The 16701-nt window shown below is 40.7% G+C and overlaps 1 protein-coding gene across 2 annotated transcripts in view; it reads left to right on the top strand.

The window, feature by feature from the left end:
• Positions 1–16701, top strand: part of LOC149232915 (Inositol monophosphatase family protein) — a 230619-nt gene that overhangs the window by 208325 nt on the left and 5593 nt on the right. Inside the window, exons 6-8 of one of the 2 annotated variants that reach the window (XM_089379545.1) lie at positions 7610–8022; positions 8345–8423; positions 8532–8582. In XM_089379545.1, coding sequence (XP_089235671.1) covers positions 7610–8022; positions 8345–8423; positions 8532–8582 — 543 coding nt within the window. The remainder of the gene's footprint in view (positions 1–7609; positions 8023–8344; positions 8424–8531; positions 8583–16701) is intronic. The other variant, XM_089379546.1, reaches the window with a different exon arrangement.

Below are 16701 nucleotides of genomic sequence, written 5' to 3'. Positions count from 1 at the left end.
TTTCGTGGATTAGCTTGAGTGGGAGAGAGAGCCCAATTTGGTTGCAAATCTGGTGAATTTGGTTGCCTCAGATATTAATGAGTATGAGGGGCTAGACCTGAGGATCTAGAGAGTCATGTCCTTTGGGGAGTATATCCACCTCAAGGAGAGCCGTACCACTTGAGTAGTGACTCATTGTAGAGGAGGGAGGTCTAGCTAGGAGGTTCAAAAGATAGTTGGGAAAGTCACCCTTCCCAAACATGGGTGCAAAAGCTAGACACTTACCTCCACCTGAACCCCATGTGGGAGACAAATGCTATTCGGTTTTCCTCTTTGCACTTAGAGGGGTATGCCCAGGAGTGGTGGTACCATGGCCTGATCACACTAGGGCACATTCATATCACCTCCTACATCGAGCTTACCAGGTGATTGATTGATAAATTTGATAGGAAGGACATGTTACCCACCATTTTGTGGGTGATATCCCTAGGAGAGAATTTTCTCCAAGATGGTCCTCAACTGACAACCAACAACCCCTTGTAGCCACCAACTAGTTCGTTATGCCATTTCTCTGCCACCTGAGCCAGCCATGTGGTCCCTCACCCATCTATCATGATCGTATGTTTGAAGGTGGGCCTCCCGAACCTAAAGGTATGCCTTGTCATTTGGTAATTGAGTACTGTAGTTTGCTTATCATGGACACTTCTAGGCATGGATTAATGGGGGGATTCAGCAGAAAGAGTGGGCTAGGTCTGTGCTTCTGTCCCCTATACCTCTTTTGGATGTTACCCTTGGATCTTAGTCCCGTGGGATCTTCTTGACTGACCTTTGGATTTTAGGGTGGTACTACATGGGAAACCCCGATTTTGGTTGTGTGGTCTCGTTCCCTCATCCACATACATTACTCCCCTTCCATTCATTATAGTCCCATTCATTATTCTTCCCACCTAGGTCCATATTCCCCACTGGGTCCACATACGGTTGGCCTCCCTTTTCCCTTGCCCACACCTTGGGTCGGGCTTGAAACAATGCCCCGGAGGTTGATGCAGCGGAAAAGAAAAGTAAAAGCATAATTGGCCACATTCAATAGGAAAATGTACCACAAAATGCAAAATATGCCCAGGACAAACACATTTAGCATGTGGGCAAAAGCCAAATGCATGAGCTCTACCCCATACCCATGGCCATCACCCTGGTTCCTATAGGCCCTAGATGAGCCTCCTTTATCATTTTGGAACCCATGATTGTCCCAACCCCTGGTGGGAAAAAAACCGCCCTACCTTAAAAGGGGTATCCATTGCTATACCTTACACATCATGCTCTTATCCTTTGATCCCCGAGCAGTTAATCAAATAAAAATCATAAAAGGAAAAAGGCATATAAAAAAGGATGGAAAAATCAAGGCCGGGGTGTCTTATGCACCACGATTGCTCCCGTCTATACATTATAATATTATATACCCAAGTGTGGGCTTCCCTTTATTAGCTACCCTTGTACCCTGACATGTGGCCTAGGATTGCCCCTTTTATTCCCTATTCCATTCATCTCTTTATCACATACCACCACCATTTGAAGGATGTACCTTAGACATACTATCCCTTCTAAAGGTAGAAACTGTCTAATAGGGTACTTGGTTAACCCCCTTTGGAGCTTGGAGACATTAGCACATGCCAAAGCCCACTATGGAAGGGCATGCCATTATGAAGTGCCACCTGTTGTCCATGGTTTGTAAGCTCTTTAACTTGATTTCTTTAAATGACTTGTTGTACTGGAAGGCTAGGGGACGCATTGGATCTTATGCAAGATTGCAGATGGTCTCCATTTTGGGTTTGGTCTCCCTATACGGGGTCCTAACCCTCCAAATGGCTACATTGGAAAATGTAGGGTCTGTGCAAAGATCCATGGGCCTCCACAACAACAGACAACACTCCATGGATCCCTAGAGACACTAAGAGATTGCTAGAGATACACCTATTGGACGAGGAAGATGCACCTGGTTCACCATGCCCAGCCGACCCCATAGTTGTACCATGCACTTGGCAGATGGCCCACTGTTACCCATGTATATGGATGGGTAACAAGGATTACAAAAACTAGTGTTGTAACAATAGCTTCTTTTATTATTTGGGATGTATTTTTCCTCTCATCATTCGACTTGAACTCTTGATCCTTATTCAACAAATTTGATATAGTTTAATAATTTTTGCAAATTTGGGTTTAAACCTTTTGATACATACCTAAGAAAAATTGCACCAATATCCTGCAATTTTTCTTATTCAATAAATTCCATTGCATCTAGTCAATGGAATTTATTGAATTGCTTCTGTTATGGATGGATGAATCTTAACACCTTTCTTTGATATTACATGTCTGAGGGCTTTTCCTTCATCAATTCCAAATATTGATTTCTTGAGATCTAATGGTATGCCGTACTTTCTACACCTCTCAAGTGCTTGCCTAAGATGATGAACACGATAATTTTTTTCCTTTGAAAACACTGTCAAAGCATCTTGGTAGATTTCAATGATCTTACCGTTAATGTCCTCAAATGCAAAATTGATGGCTCTTTGAAAAGTAGATCCAACATTCAATAAACCAAATGGCATTTGAAGATATTCAAATGCTCTCCATGGCAGAGTGAAAACTATCTTATGTTGATCCTCCTTTTTGACTAACCCTTGATTACATCTTGAAAAGTCATCCAAGATGGATAACATCCCTGATCCCATATCCTTTTGCAGCAGATATTCCTTTTAAGCAGGTGAATAATTATGTTTGAGAGATATTCGATTCAGGTTCTTGGAATCAACATACAACTTGATTTCACCAATTTTCTCTCACTACTACTAGATTTGTGACCTAGAATCATTGTCTTGTAGGTGCTATGATCTGAGCAGTCAACATCTTACGAAGTTCTTTGTGATTGAGAGGAGGTAATTTAGGATTGATATATCTTTGGTTTTGTTTGATTGTTTTTACTTTTTTCAATGGGATCATATGCCTATTGATATCTCCCTTATATGCCTTGAGGTCATCACAGGACCAAAAAAAAGATCCTTGTATTCCTTGATAAGATTTTCTATGTTTCTCCTTTCTTCTATTGAGAAATTATTTCCAATCCAGATGAGATCAGGGCTCTATGTCGATCAAATATTTATTTCAATATTGTCACATGTCCTTACTTCCTTTCCCTCTTTATACAATTCATGTATGTTGAAAATTTTCTAATACGAATAAGACCCTTCATCACCTTCTCTCAGTCAATAACTTTCAAACCTTCATCACCTTCTCCTTGCCAATTAATCTGATACTGTAACGACCTATCTATAATTATAATCTTAATATTAAAAAGTACTTTAATAGATCATAAAGAAATATAATTAATTAAATTATAAATGAAATTAATTATATACGTGACCATCATTGAGTTATATATGCTACATGACATGGAAGGTGTCACCGGAAGGTTAAGCGGTGGGCTGCTAGTGGAAGAGCGGCCACCGCCAAGAAACCCGATAAAACCACTGAGCAGAATTTGAAGAAGGGGGTGGGGGAGAAGAAAAGGAAAACTGAAGGAGGAAGAACATGATAAACCGAAATTATCTAGAGGAAGAGCGAGGATTGTTTTGAGATTTTTGGGCACGGGGAACAGTCTGCTTCAACTCAAAAGCTTACTGGACTGAGTAGCCAGGTTTTGCTCAGTTTGGCTGGGTGGATTCGGTCTTTTGGTAACCGAAGCAGGGAGCTGGAGGCATCATCAACCGCAAGTGCGCAGGTAAGTACCCTCAACAGTTCTGTTGGTTAAGTTTGTAAGATTTTAGGAAATTAATTACAGGTTCATGATAAAAACATTTACAACTATTTTATGGTTCTTACAATTTGGTATCACCGAGTTATATATGCTACGTGACATGGAAGGTGTCACTGGAAGGTTAAGTGGTGGGCTACTGGTGGAAGAGCGGCCACTGCCAAGAAACCCGATAAAACCACTGAGCAGAATTTGAAGAAGGGGGCGGGGGGAAGAAAAGGAAAACTGAAGGAGGAAGAACATGATAAACTGAAATTATCCAGAGGAAGAGCGAGGATTGTTCTGAGGTTTCTGGGTACGGGGGAACAGTCTGCTTCAACTCAGAAGCTTACTGGACTAAGTAGCCAGGTTCTGCGCAATTTGGCTGGGTGGATTCGGTCTTTTGGTAACCAAAGCAGGGAGCTGGAGGCATCATCAACCGCAAGTGCACAAGTAAGTACCCTCAACGGTTTTGTTGGTTAAGTTTGTAAGATTTTAGGAAATTAATTACAGGTTCATGATAAAAACATTTACATCTATTTTATGGTTCTTACAGATACTAGGAAAAAGTCCTGCAAATTGTTCAAAAATCTTATCACTTGGGCATCCTCTTGAAAGATTTGTCAATGTTGAAAGATGTTGGAGATAGAAGGTCCAAAAATGACTTCTATCTTTTTTCTCCTACCTATATTATTTACACCGTTAAGAGTAGCAATGCTACTACCAATGCGCCAACCTGCTCATTTTGTTCTATTGAGAGAGATTTTATGGGTAAAAAGCATCAAATAATTCTATTGTGTCCCACATTGCATTCTCATATCTCCTCAACCTATCATTCTTTGTGCAAACTGATCCTTAACTAGCATGACAACCAAATCCTAATGACCTATACCTCTCAATACCTTGGTGCGCATGTCTCTAGCCAATTCCAATCCTAGTGGTAAAGATTCAGAACCCGCTACATTTCTTGCGTGATCGAACTCCAATCTATACAAAAACCTTGTAATGTTACTTTGAGTAGAAGTGAAAACCATTCCTACAGTTGCTCTAGTCCTAGATTGGGTTCCATCAAAGTGCATCCTCCAATTTGGCCGACTTTCCTCGATTGGAATATTTTATATTTTAGGAGCTAAGGAGTGAGCCAATGTTGCATAATTTCTTAGATTGTCCTCTGTGCAAACGAACTCATTCATTGGATCATTATGATCTTCGACATGATACTTCATTGGCTCCTTTTACAATGTAATATATGTGTTTAAACATGTGGATATAGTGATATATGATAAATCCATCAAAAGCCTTCCTCCTAGACTGGCAACCTATTTCCTTTCTAAAGGCATACCCCATGCGTTTGGGACCCAGTCACAACTATAACCATCAGCAACGTGATAGCTGGATAAGTTGCTAACTTGACCTAAACGTCCTTGATTAAACCGAACACTTGGATTTCCTTCAAATCCACAGTGCATACATTTCTATATGGATGTGTAGCCTTGTTAGCACAGAAATTTACCCCTTTCGAAAGTGAATGACTTGGTAGATCTGTAATAGGATTATAGGAAAGTCTCAGTGCAAAATCTAGAAAAATTTACCCTAATTTGTCACATGCAAATTCCTCTTCACTCAGGCTGGTACTTGCCAACCACAGGGGGGTTTCCCTAGACTTGCATGCAATGTTTCCCTGTAAATCTGCGAAAGAAACACACGAAACAGGTATGCAAAAGTTTCTTTTGACCAACGACTAAGCAGCCCAAGGGGTTATAAACAATTTGTGGATAAAGTGGTGGAATTAACGCCAGCATTATCTTTTAATGACAAAATAAAACATAGGAAGAAAGTGCTTCAAATGGCAGATTTTTTTACGAAAAAAGATGTTCACAGAGAAATAAGTTCAAAACCGAACTTTATTCCACAAAATCCAGGAGGTTGGCTGTACCAAGAAGATAGTTACTGAACTAATACAGTGATGTTCCTGTACAATAGAATAGAAGCTAGAAAAGAGGAGAGAGAAATCAAGAAAGAAAGAGAGCAATCTGCTGTTGCTGAAGAAGATCCAACTAAGCAAAAAGTCAACACCTGTATTTAATGATCCTTTCATCCTATGTTTGTTCTGTATAACATAATTTTTAGGGCTGGACATCTTGGCCTTATTGGTTGTCACTTGCTCTTAAAATTTCAAAATATACAAGTTACTAATACCCTATCTTTTTTCCTTCTTTTAGCCCTAATATTCACTTGTTTATACTTTGTTTAAGGGGCTGAAATATATTGATGTTGTAACTTGTTTACTTCTATAATTTGTTCATCTTTTATGCATGTTTTATGACAACTTCGAGTAATTTTTAGATTTGGACTGTTTCGTCATAATTTTCTATTGGATACTCATTTAATAAACTCTCTAAAACAACCCCAAAGTGAGCAAACCCTAAATCTGAAATTTACTGTGAGTAATCACCTAAAAATTTAAATTGAATATCATAACAAATTTGGTAATAATTTGGGTAATGACCTAGGCAACCTCAGGCTTGACTTGTCTTGCCTTGGGAACCCTAGGTGCTACCAGGGAAGCTTCCCTTGTGTTGGACTTGTCCTTAAAATGAGGGAAGCAATTGTCTAGGTGGCAGTGACAATGCTTCCATGTTCTAGTCATCTTTGTACCTTGTGAAGGTTGTGCATTAAGGTGCAAGATTGTGTGACAACATGGGGTAACAATCTTCTAGGCTATTTAAGTTGTAACAATCTTATTCTATTTTGTCACTTGTGTCATGTGAAGTTTAACTTGAGTTGACATTGCATTTATGCTTTCTATTTCAGTGAAATACATAGCATGTATTTAAATAAAATATAGTAATTGAAATGATATTTTTATGAGGCAACAATAGCAAAGTTTAAAGGAGTGTTGTAGAAATTTATTTGATTTGTACTTGTATTCTTGATGTCTGCGTGTGATGTTTGTAGCTCGGGCAGGTACTTCTGCACAGGCCTAAGTGTCTAGGCGTGCAAGAAGTCACTCAAGATCTCCTTAGAACATTTGCTCAAGTGTGAGAAAATAGGCTAATAGCTAATGTAACTCATAGCCTAAGTTTTAACTTTGGAAAGCACATAATTATTATATTAGCTAATTGAGCTAGAGAAACTTAGGAAAAATAAAGTAAATTATTTTAGTGATTATGTTTCAATCTCAGCCATCGATCTCAAGTGAGGCGATATCTAATCTTGGGTGTCAATCACTTTGGAGATTAGGGTTAGGGATTCAGCTCATTGTAAAGCTATAAAAGTAAGGCTAAAGAAAGGAGAAGACACATCATACAATGACACTAGCCTTGGAGAGGGATTTTCTCAAGTGAACAGTGTGATACTCTAGTGTGCATTGGAGATCCAGATCAGCCAAGGAGGTAAAGGACCGATCTAGGGCCTGATCTGCTGGATCAGATCCAAGGCATATTGTATTGTAACTTTCTCAGTTGGGCCTTTATCCTAGGATGGGAGCTCAAGTAAGTTCAGATTTAATGAAGAACTGTTGGTTGGGCAGAATATGTTTGTGTCACTGTGATTGAGATTGGTTGTGTAATTTTGCATCTGCTAATTATGTTAAGAACTTAGTTGTGCTTTCATTCCGTACATTTGCAATCTTCTAGGTTAATGAATTGCTGGGTTCTAGGCTCAAGGAAAAATTAACATGTGTGGATTTTTTAATGAGTTATTTTGAAAAACCATTTTCAGATGCTTGTGAAAAACATTGTTTTAAAGTTTTTGTCTAACATTTTCAGCGGTTATATATTGCTTTATCAACTTTAATGGAGCATTGCTGGTTCTTGGCTAAGCAATTAATGTAATTTGCAGGTTGGATTGGCTCTTGTAGTTGAAGGAAGGCCCATTTTGGGAGTTATGGGTTGCCCAAATTGGGATACAGATAGCACGTACCTTCCAGACAATCTTGCTAGAGGAATGACAAATAAAAATGAAATAAGCGACTTTCCTAGAACTGGAGCCATTATGGCTGCATGTTATGGCTATGGAACATGGATGAAAAAGCTTTCATTGAACACAGTTAATGTGGATGTAGATGGGAGTTTTGATGATTGGATCAGGTGTTCGGTGGACAAATGTGATTCATTACAGGAAGCACGCTTCTGCATTGCTGATCGTGAAACATGGGAACTCCTTCCATTGTCAAATGCATTACCAGCTACTTCCGCTCCCAAAGGGTTTGGAGAGAGATGGCAACCGACAATTATACCAACTTGTTGTGGAAGGTCATTTTCACCTCTTTTTCATTAAGTGTTATTGTTTTTCTACTTTTTTTCTACCCCATCTGTGAGTGTGTGTGTGTGTGTGTGTATATATATATATATAATGTCAAGGATGACACTTCAATTCATTGTGGATATTCAAATGAGAAGGCAAAGTATTTAATATAAGTGACTGGCTAATTTTTTTATTTATTTTTAAGTCTACCTTTGAATGACATGAACAAGCAATCTCTGTTAAAAAAAATACAGCATTGAAAACAAAATTTTGGTGATGTCCATAATTTCATTCTTGACTATCAAGGCTTAATGATGTGTTGCTCACCAGCCTTTGTAAATACTTCATGGTTGCTATGGGGAGAGCTTCAGTTTTCCTGCTTCAAGTGAAAAAACAACCTTCTGTGAAGGTTAGCCTTGGAGTCTGCTGTTGAAATTGGTTCTTCATTTCAAAGATAGTTTGGTACATCACAGCAAATCCTGAATTCTGAGCAAATTCTGGGTTTCATACGATGTAGGTGTGGGATCACGCAGTTGGTATGATCTGTGTTTCTGAAGCTGGGGGAGAGGTATTCAATATTCGGACTTGTCTTTTATTTTAACGTTGCTTAAACTGATGTATGTGCATGGGCTGAATGATAAGTAGAAATCTATGAAAGATTGAAGTAAAAGGCTGAGTAGTCTAACTGTTCTACTTTTTGGACCCATATATGACGAAAATCCTTGAATTCATGACTAAAAAAGATCAATATACAACCAAAATAGGTCCATAAAGTAGAAAAGTTAGACAATTCCATATACTGATATCATTGTGTGCTAGAAATGGAAGTCTTGCATGGGAGAAAACAACAAATAAATTAAAATTGCATATTAAGAGCAGTCCAAAGAGTATGAAAGTTGTATCATTTTTGTTACTTTTTATTTTGAGCAATATGAATAGAACAAAAATTATACTAGTTCAATGTTGCTCTAAGGTTTAGCCATGTGCCGGTCCTTGATATGCTTCTGTGAAAGTTGAACAGTTATTTGTTTTAACTGTGAACATGTCAAATAACAAATGGGCACCATTGCTCAAGGCAATACCCCACTAGTCTATGCAGTCAAACAATTATTTCTCCTAACAGTGAACATGTCAAATAACAAATGGGCACCATTTCTCAAGGCAATCCTCCACCAGTCTATGCCTCCAACTACTGCATGAAGGAATAAGGATTGTTTTGTTACCCCTCAAACTCTTTCCTGGAGAGAAAAGTAATTATTCATCATTAAGTATTTATACAAGAAAATCATCAACAGTAAAACAATAGTGACAGTAGAGACAGCCAAATACAAGAGACACAAAATTTATCCGGGGAAAACCCCAAACCAAGGGAAAAACCCAGCAACCTTTTCTTAAAGAAATTTGTCCATTCAACAAGGAATACAATCTGACCAGTAACCAACCCAAGTCAAACCTGGTCAAACAGCCCTCAATTAGCCTCAGAAATTTGGTCTGTTGTGCCTCAGAAATTTCAGCCTTCCTCAGAGAATTAGGTCTGCCTTAAATTTCGTCCTTCATTCTTCCTTAGATTCATCTTTCTTTATTAACCTCAGATTTGTCCATCATTAGTCCCGAAATAATCTGAATTTTGGCCTCAGAAGTGATCCGAATTCTTGCTAAAATGGAGAGGGCAAATGCCAATAAATAGTGGTCGAATGTGCCGAATTGGTGTGTCCCTTCACTGGGGCCGACTTGAAGCCGACCTTACATTTTGGAGGGAAAATTCATGATTTTAAAATTCAAATTTTCTTCTTATGAAGCTGACTAGGAATCCACATATATATTTATCATTTCTTGATTAATTGGAGGGCTAAAACTTGATTATGAAGACTGACCATAGCTACAAAATACAACACTCCCTCTTAGCTAGGGAGGTATTCATAATGACTTCCATAGATATTCTCTTGTTGAAAAATTTCTCTATTCCAAGAAAAGGTTAAATGAGCTCAGCTATGTTGATGTATCCAACTAAGGTATGGAAGAGAAAGAAAAAGGAGCAGCCTGAAACTTCAATGGCAAATTGAAGTCATCTTTCCCTCATGGGGAGCTAGTGGAGGGAATGAAAGCAGTCATCCAGTCAGTGTCAGACCAGCACCATCTTAAGGGGAGAGCACCCCAAAAATGTCTTGGAAAAGATAATGGATATGGTGAGACACATTGCACATAAGCTGGAGCAAATCCTAATCAAATTCCTAACGCTATCATGCAAATTGAAGACTCAAATAAGCGATAAAAGGAAAATTACAATGAAATTAGAGGGGCATGAATCAAATCTTCCTATATAAATATATGTATCGTAATATGACATTAGCCCTGGAATTGACATTCCTTTATTCTCTCTGTTTTGTATGGATATTGGCTCATTCCAAATCATGTTTCTGAAGTAATGATGAGGGTGGCATGCACTTACTGGAAAATGAATCTATATTCCCCATTTTCATTTTCCTTTTCGAATCTCATGGTCCCAATTGTTTCATTGCGCTGGTTGAAAGCATCCATTTACTCAGATTTTTTTTCAGAGACCATGGGCTATATTCCAGAAGTTGGGAAGGAACACTGTGTTGTTGCACCCAAGCTGCCAGTAATGTGAAAGAGTAATGCACTTCCATATAAATTTGTGGGACTGATGAATATGACACGGCAATAGAAGCAAAGGCAATGGAAGAGCATTTCACTCCCTGACAAATTGGTGATAATATTACCAAGCGATAAAGAAATCATGAACTGGTGAGAAAGAAAAGAAGACTGTGATGGCCAAGAAAATGAAAAGGAATAACCAAGGGAACAATATATTGAATGTTCGGAGATGGAACCGATTCAGATGAAAATGTAATAGTAACGGAAATATGCAGATGGTCAGATGAACGTTATTCAGACTATGACCAAACATATGCCAACAACCCTGAATCTTCAGCAATGATAATGGTGCATTACTAAGCCTGAAATGAATCATCGTGTGTGCCTTAATTTAATGCTATGGTGTGTTCAGTGCATATAAGTTTGGTAAATACAATGTATATACAGTGTGTGGATATTATATTGCCAGATATTATATGTTGGCGCAACATATAATATTATTGATGGAGTGAATCTATTGAAGCGTTATTATGTTTGCAACTGTTGATTTGTGTAGCTTGGGAGGTACTCCAAGCCCTAGGGTTCTGGGTTTGAAGAGCAAAGCACAACAAAGGCAGCTTGTGGGCTTGGAAGTTGGAACCCAAGTGTGGGGTTTTGGCACCCATCGAGATTTGGGACAAAACAATGATGGATTTACGACATGTGATGGATGAGGATGATAGTAATTGGAAAGACGATTCCAACACAACGAAAATCGTCCGAATCCGAGTTCTCGTTAGAGATATTGATTTTTGAAGTTGACAAATTAATTTGGTTGTCAACTAGGCCGACTTGATGTAAAAGAGAGTCAATAGACGTGCCACTTCAAGTGAGACGTTGAGCCCCTCTTTATGCCTATAAAAGTAGGGTGAAGGCTCATTGTTTAGGCATCCAACTTGAGCAATATATCCTCTGAAATTTTGGTGAAGCAAGGAGACAGCGTGGAAAGCCCTAGAAGCAGCGTGGAAGTTTTCTGTTTTGTTGTAGGTATAGTGTGGGAAAGAGAGGTTGTTTGGGTGCTGTTCTTGGGTGTTCTTGCAGGGAGAAAGGTCGAAGTTTGAAGCTTAGGGCCGCAGCAAGAAGAGGCAATTCAACATGGGTGAAATAGGGCTGTTCTGAAGCCTATTTAGGAAGATTGAAGGGCTGAAAGGAGGTCGAGTATCTTGCTAGAAGGCCAAGGAGAAAGGGAGTTGTTTGGTGGATCATAGAGGGTGGAACAGTCCTCTAGAAAGGTTGCCGCAGACCTGTTCTAAGGGCTGTAGGATTATGCTGTAATGAGAGGAGGGCAGAGCCATTGTTAAGGGCTAGAAGGCTGCCCAAAATTACAGCGAAGGGGACAACCTTCCCTTGGAGAACAACCACATTAATGAAGGGAAAATCTGGGTAGATTTTGGGGCTGTTAGGGGACTGTGTTTTGTGCCCTAATCAGGCCCAGACTTGCAGTATATGAGCATACCTCAAACAGTGGAGGACAACAGCATTTTGAGGAGAGGTATTGGGTCAAGGGTTGACCATCTTTGGATTAGTTTGATGAGCATCCTGTTGGTGCCATGTGGATGATCTTCCAAGGAGCTGAAGGATCTTCCTAGGAGCAGAACCAGCAGTGTATTTTGGGTCGAAGTGTTGACTATTGCATGGAGCGTTTGATCGGCGGCATGAAAAGGCCTTAGGAGTTGTTTGGAGGAGCCCACATGGATTGTTGGGAGGCCTACCAGGCAGCCAAGGTGACAGTAGACACATCAGATCGGAAGGCAAGAGGACAGCAGCAAGGTGTGCTGCAGATGGACCCTTGGATGATGGATTGGGTGTCATAGATTTGTTGGAGGGCAGCATGTTGGCTACCCAAAGTAGCCCTAGAGCAGTAGACAAGAAGGACGTTGTTGGTGCGTGATTGGGTGAAGTATTACAACCTTATGTGTAGGTCTTTGATGGACGAAAGAGGCTACTAGAAGGCAGATTGGAGCCTGAGACTTGTGTGTGGAGAAGGACTTCTACAACAGATGATGGGCAGTCCTCCTAGCCCATGTTCATTGTGGGAGATGGACATCTTGCAATGATAGGTGGCAACCCTCCGTGCCCTATGTTGGTCTTCATCATGTGCAGCGCTGGAAGACCATAGTGGGCTAAAGTCCCTAAGTAGCTGAGGAGCAGTAATGGGCAGTTGAGAGTTGTTCACAAGTGGAGAAGTGAACAACTCGACAGAAGTATTGATGTGTTGTGTCCTTGATGGACTAAGGCACAACTAGTGAGCAGATTGGATAGCCGAGGTTCAGTGGCTAGATGGACTTGGAGCATTGATAGAGGCAGGAGCTGCAGATCGGAAGCCGAAGGACCAGGCAGGTACAGGGTACGACCGAGAGGAGCTGAGAGAGTCGACTACATTAGCCAGATGGTCAGTTTATCTTGTTGAGGGCTGATTGGTTGTCGATGGATTGACACCAAGCCCCAGTTTTGTGTCTTGTACTAAGGGCCATTATCCCTGGTATGGGAGACCTAGACTATTGTATTATATGTTGTTAATATAACGAAGTTGGGTTGAAAAACTAAAAAGTTGTCTTTGTTCTGTGCATGTGTGATTTACTGCTTTATATTTCTACTGAGAAAAGTAGTTTATGGTTGAGATTCTTGGTTTGGTAGCGTCAGTTATTCAAGACTCTAACCTAGACCCCAAAGTCATGAAAATTCAACATGGTATCAGAGGGTGTCTGAGCCACTTTGAAGGACAGTGAATCAGAGTGTGCACAACGAAGCAACTCAGAGGGAGTTGTCAGTGTCTAGATCATGGAGCAGAGGGTTTAGCTGGAGACATGGAGATGCGGTCTCGTTAGACTACATGATGAGATAGGCTGGGAGTTCTGGTGGATTGGTGGTGAACCTGGTGCACTTCAGTATGTTTTGTGGCAGTTTGTAGATCGTGGCCTTCCTATGTCTTGTCATGGATGGTTGGGATAGCTCGAGGGTTTGTTTGGCATGAACGAGATCATGTTGACCGAGATGGCTTCATGTGATGGACTATAGATTGGCAGGCTAGAGTCTTCATCGGATCATGATGTTTCTTATCCGAGATTGGTGGGATTTGCACGAGTGGTATTTGATCCAAGAGGATGAGTGCTTGCAGGACTGATCCAGTGGAGATTGTGTAGGCTTGGAGGGAGTCTAGCCTTAGAGGGAGAAACCGTATGGAGGTTTGGGATCTTCAGGTTCGGATATGATGAGGCAGAGGCACTACCGAGATTGTCGGATTCATCTACAACGTATGATGCAGTGATGGATCCCAGATGGGCTAGTGTCGCTGAATGATGATAGTTACTTCGTAGTCTTGGAAGTACCTCCCTCGCTAAGAGGTAGTGTTGATTTGTGTAGCTTGGGAGGTACTCCAAGCCCTAGGGTTCAAGGTTTGAAGAGAAAAACACCACAAGGGAAGCTTGTGGGCTTGGAACCCAAGTGTGGGGTTTTGGCACCAATCGAGATTTGGGACAAAGCGATGATGGATTTACGACATGTGATGGATGAGAATGATAGTGCTTGGAAAGAAGATTCCAACATAATGAAAATCGTCCGAATTCGAGTTGTCGTTAGAGAGATATTGATAGTAGGCCGACTTGATGTAAAAGAGAGCCAATAGATGTGCCACTTGAAGTGAGACGTTGAGCCCCTCTTTACTCCTATACAAGGGGGACAAAGGCTCATTGTTTAGGCATCCAACTTGAGCAATATATCCTCTGAAATTTCGATGAAGCAAGGAGACTAAAGGACAATGTGGAAGCCCTAGAAGCAGAGTGGAAGTTTTCTATTTTGCTGTAGGTGCAGCATGGGAAAGAGAGGTTGTTTTGGTGTTGTTCTTGAATGCTCTTGCAGGGAGGAAGGTCGAAGTTTGAAGTTTAGGTCGCAACAAGAAGAGGCAATTCAACGTGGGTGAAATAGGGCTGTTTTGAAGCCATTTCAAGAAGACTGGGGGGCTGAAAGGAGGTCGAGTATCTTGCTAGAAGTCCAAGGAGAAAGGGAGTTGTTTGAGAGCTCATAGACGGTGGAACAGTCCTCTAGAAAGGCTGCCACAAGCCTGTTCTAAGGGTTGTAGGATGCCGTTGTAATGAGAGGAGGGCAAAGCCATTGTTAAGGGCTAGAAGGCTGCCCAAAATTTCAGCGAAGGGGACAACCTTCCCTTGGAGGACAACCACATTAATTAAGGGAAAATCTGGGTAGATTTTGGCACTGTTAGGGGGCTTTTCTTTGTGCCCTAATCAGGCCCAAACTTGCAACATATGAGCAGACCTCAAACGGTGGAGGACAACAACATTTTGAGAAGATGTATTGGGTCAAGGATTGACCATTTTTGGATTAGTTTGATGAGCATCCTATTGGTGCCATGTGGATGATCTTCCAAGGAGCTGAAGGATCTTCCTAGGAGCAAAACCAACAGTGTAATTTTTGGGTCCAAGTGTTGACTATTGCGTGGAGCGTTTGATGGGCGGCGTGAAGAGGCCTTAGGAGTTGTTTGGAGGAGCCCACATGGATCGTTGGGAGGCATACCAAGCAGCCAAGGTGACAGTAAACACATCATATCAGAAGGCAAGAGGACAACAATAGGGTGTGTTGCAGATGGACCCTTGGATGATGGATTGGGTGTCATAGATCTGTTGGAGGGCAGTGTGTTGACTACCCGGAGTAGCCCTAGAGCAGAAGACAAGAAGGACATTGTTGGTGCATGATTGGGTGAAGTATTACAACCTAATGTGTAGCTCTTTGATGGACAAAAGAGGCTACTTGAAAGCAGATTGGAGCCCAAGACTTGTGTGTGGAGAAGGACTTCTACAACAAATGATGGGCAATCCTCCTAGCCCGTGTTCATTGTGGGAGATGGACATCTTGCAATGATAGGTGGAAGCCTTCGTGCCCTATGTTGGTCTTCATCAGGTGCAGTGCAGGAAGACCATAGTGGGCTAAAGTCCCTAAGTAGCTGAGGAGCAGCAGTGAGCGGTTGAGAGTCGTCGACAAGTGGAGTTGTGAACAACATGATAGAAGTCTCGATGTGTTGTGTCCTTGATGGACTAACGCACAACTAGTGAGCAGATTGGATAGCCGAGGTTCAGTGGCCAGATGGACTTGGAGCATTGATAGAGGCATGAGCTGTAGATCGGAAGCCGAAGGACCAAGCAGGTACAGGGTATGATCGAGGGGAGCTGAGAGAGTCGACTACATCAACCAGATGGTTAGTGTATCTTGTTGAGGGAAGATTGGTTGTCAATGGACTAACAACAAGCCCTAGTTTTGTATCTTGTACTAAGGCCATTATCCCTGGTATGGGAGCCCTAGGCTATTGTATTATATTTTGTTAATATAACAAAGTTGGGTTGAAAAATTAAAAAATTGTCTATGTTGTGCATGTGTGATTTACTGCTTTATATTTCCGCTAAGCAAAGTAGTTTATGGTTGAGATTCTTGGTTTGGTAGCGTCAACGATTTAAGACTCAACCTAGACCCCAAGGTCATGAAAATTCAACAACAACATGAGCTTATTGGCAACGAAGCATTTATTACAACGTGCATTGAATGATTATATGGTGTCAAGTTATATCTTATTATTATTTGTAGTTCATTGTGCATTATATGGCAGTGTGCGTTAAGTTATGAGCATATGTTACATAGCGCGCCTAGAAATGAGGAGTGTAGAGGAGAGTAACCAACAAAAGGTATGCATTGCATATTTTTCATTATTTTCACTATTCCAGAGCAGTCTGAACATGCCAGAGCAAAGGATGCCAAATGATGACAATAACACTACAATTAATGCGGCATATATATCAACGCAGTGATATATTAAAGTGTTGTTAATGTTATGAAGAAATTCTATGTGGTGAATGAACTTCATTTACGATGGTGAAATTAGCATAAGTGAAAATATGATGTTTGAACCACCTTGTTCTTAATACAGTTTTGATATAGTTACCGTTGGTATGGGTAATGCTACTGTTGAGGATCTTCGATTTGTTGGATTGGGATTGAACTCTATTGGTGAAGACACTAAAATGGAA

Source organism: Pinus tabuliformis, chromosome J (assembly GCF_031772625.1).
Source record: "Pinus tabuliformis cultivar Carrire ecotype Pingquan chromosome J, CPIR1, whole genome shotgun sequence".
In the NCBI taxonomy this organism is placed as follows: domain Eukaryota; kingdom Viridiplantae; phylum Streptophyta; class Pinopsida; order Pinales; family Pinaceae; genus Pinus; species Pinus tabuliformis.
Note: the sequence above shows the minus strand (reverse complement) of the source record. Positions and strands in the feature narration are given on the sequence as shown.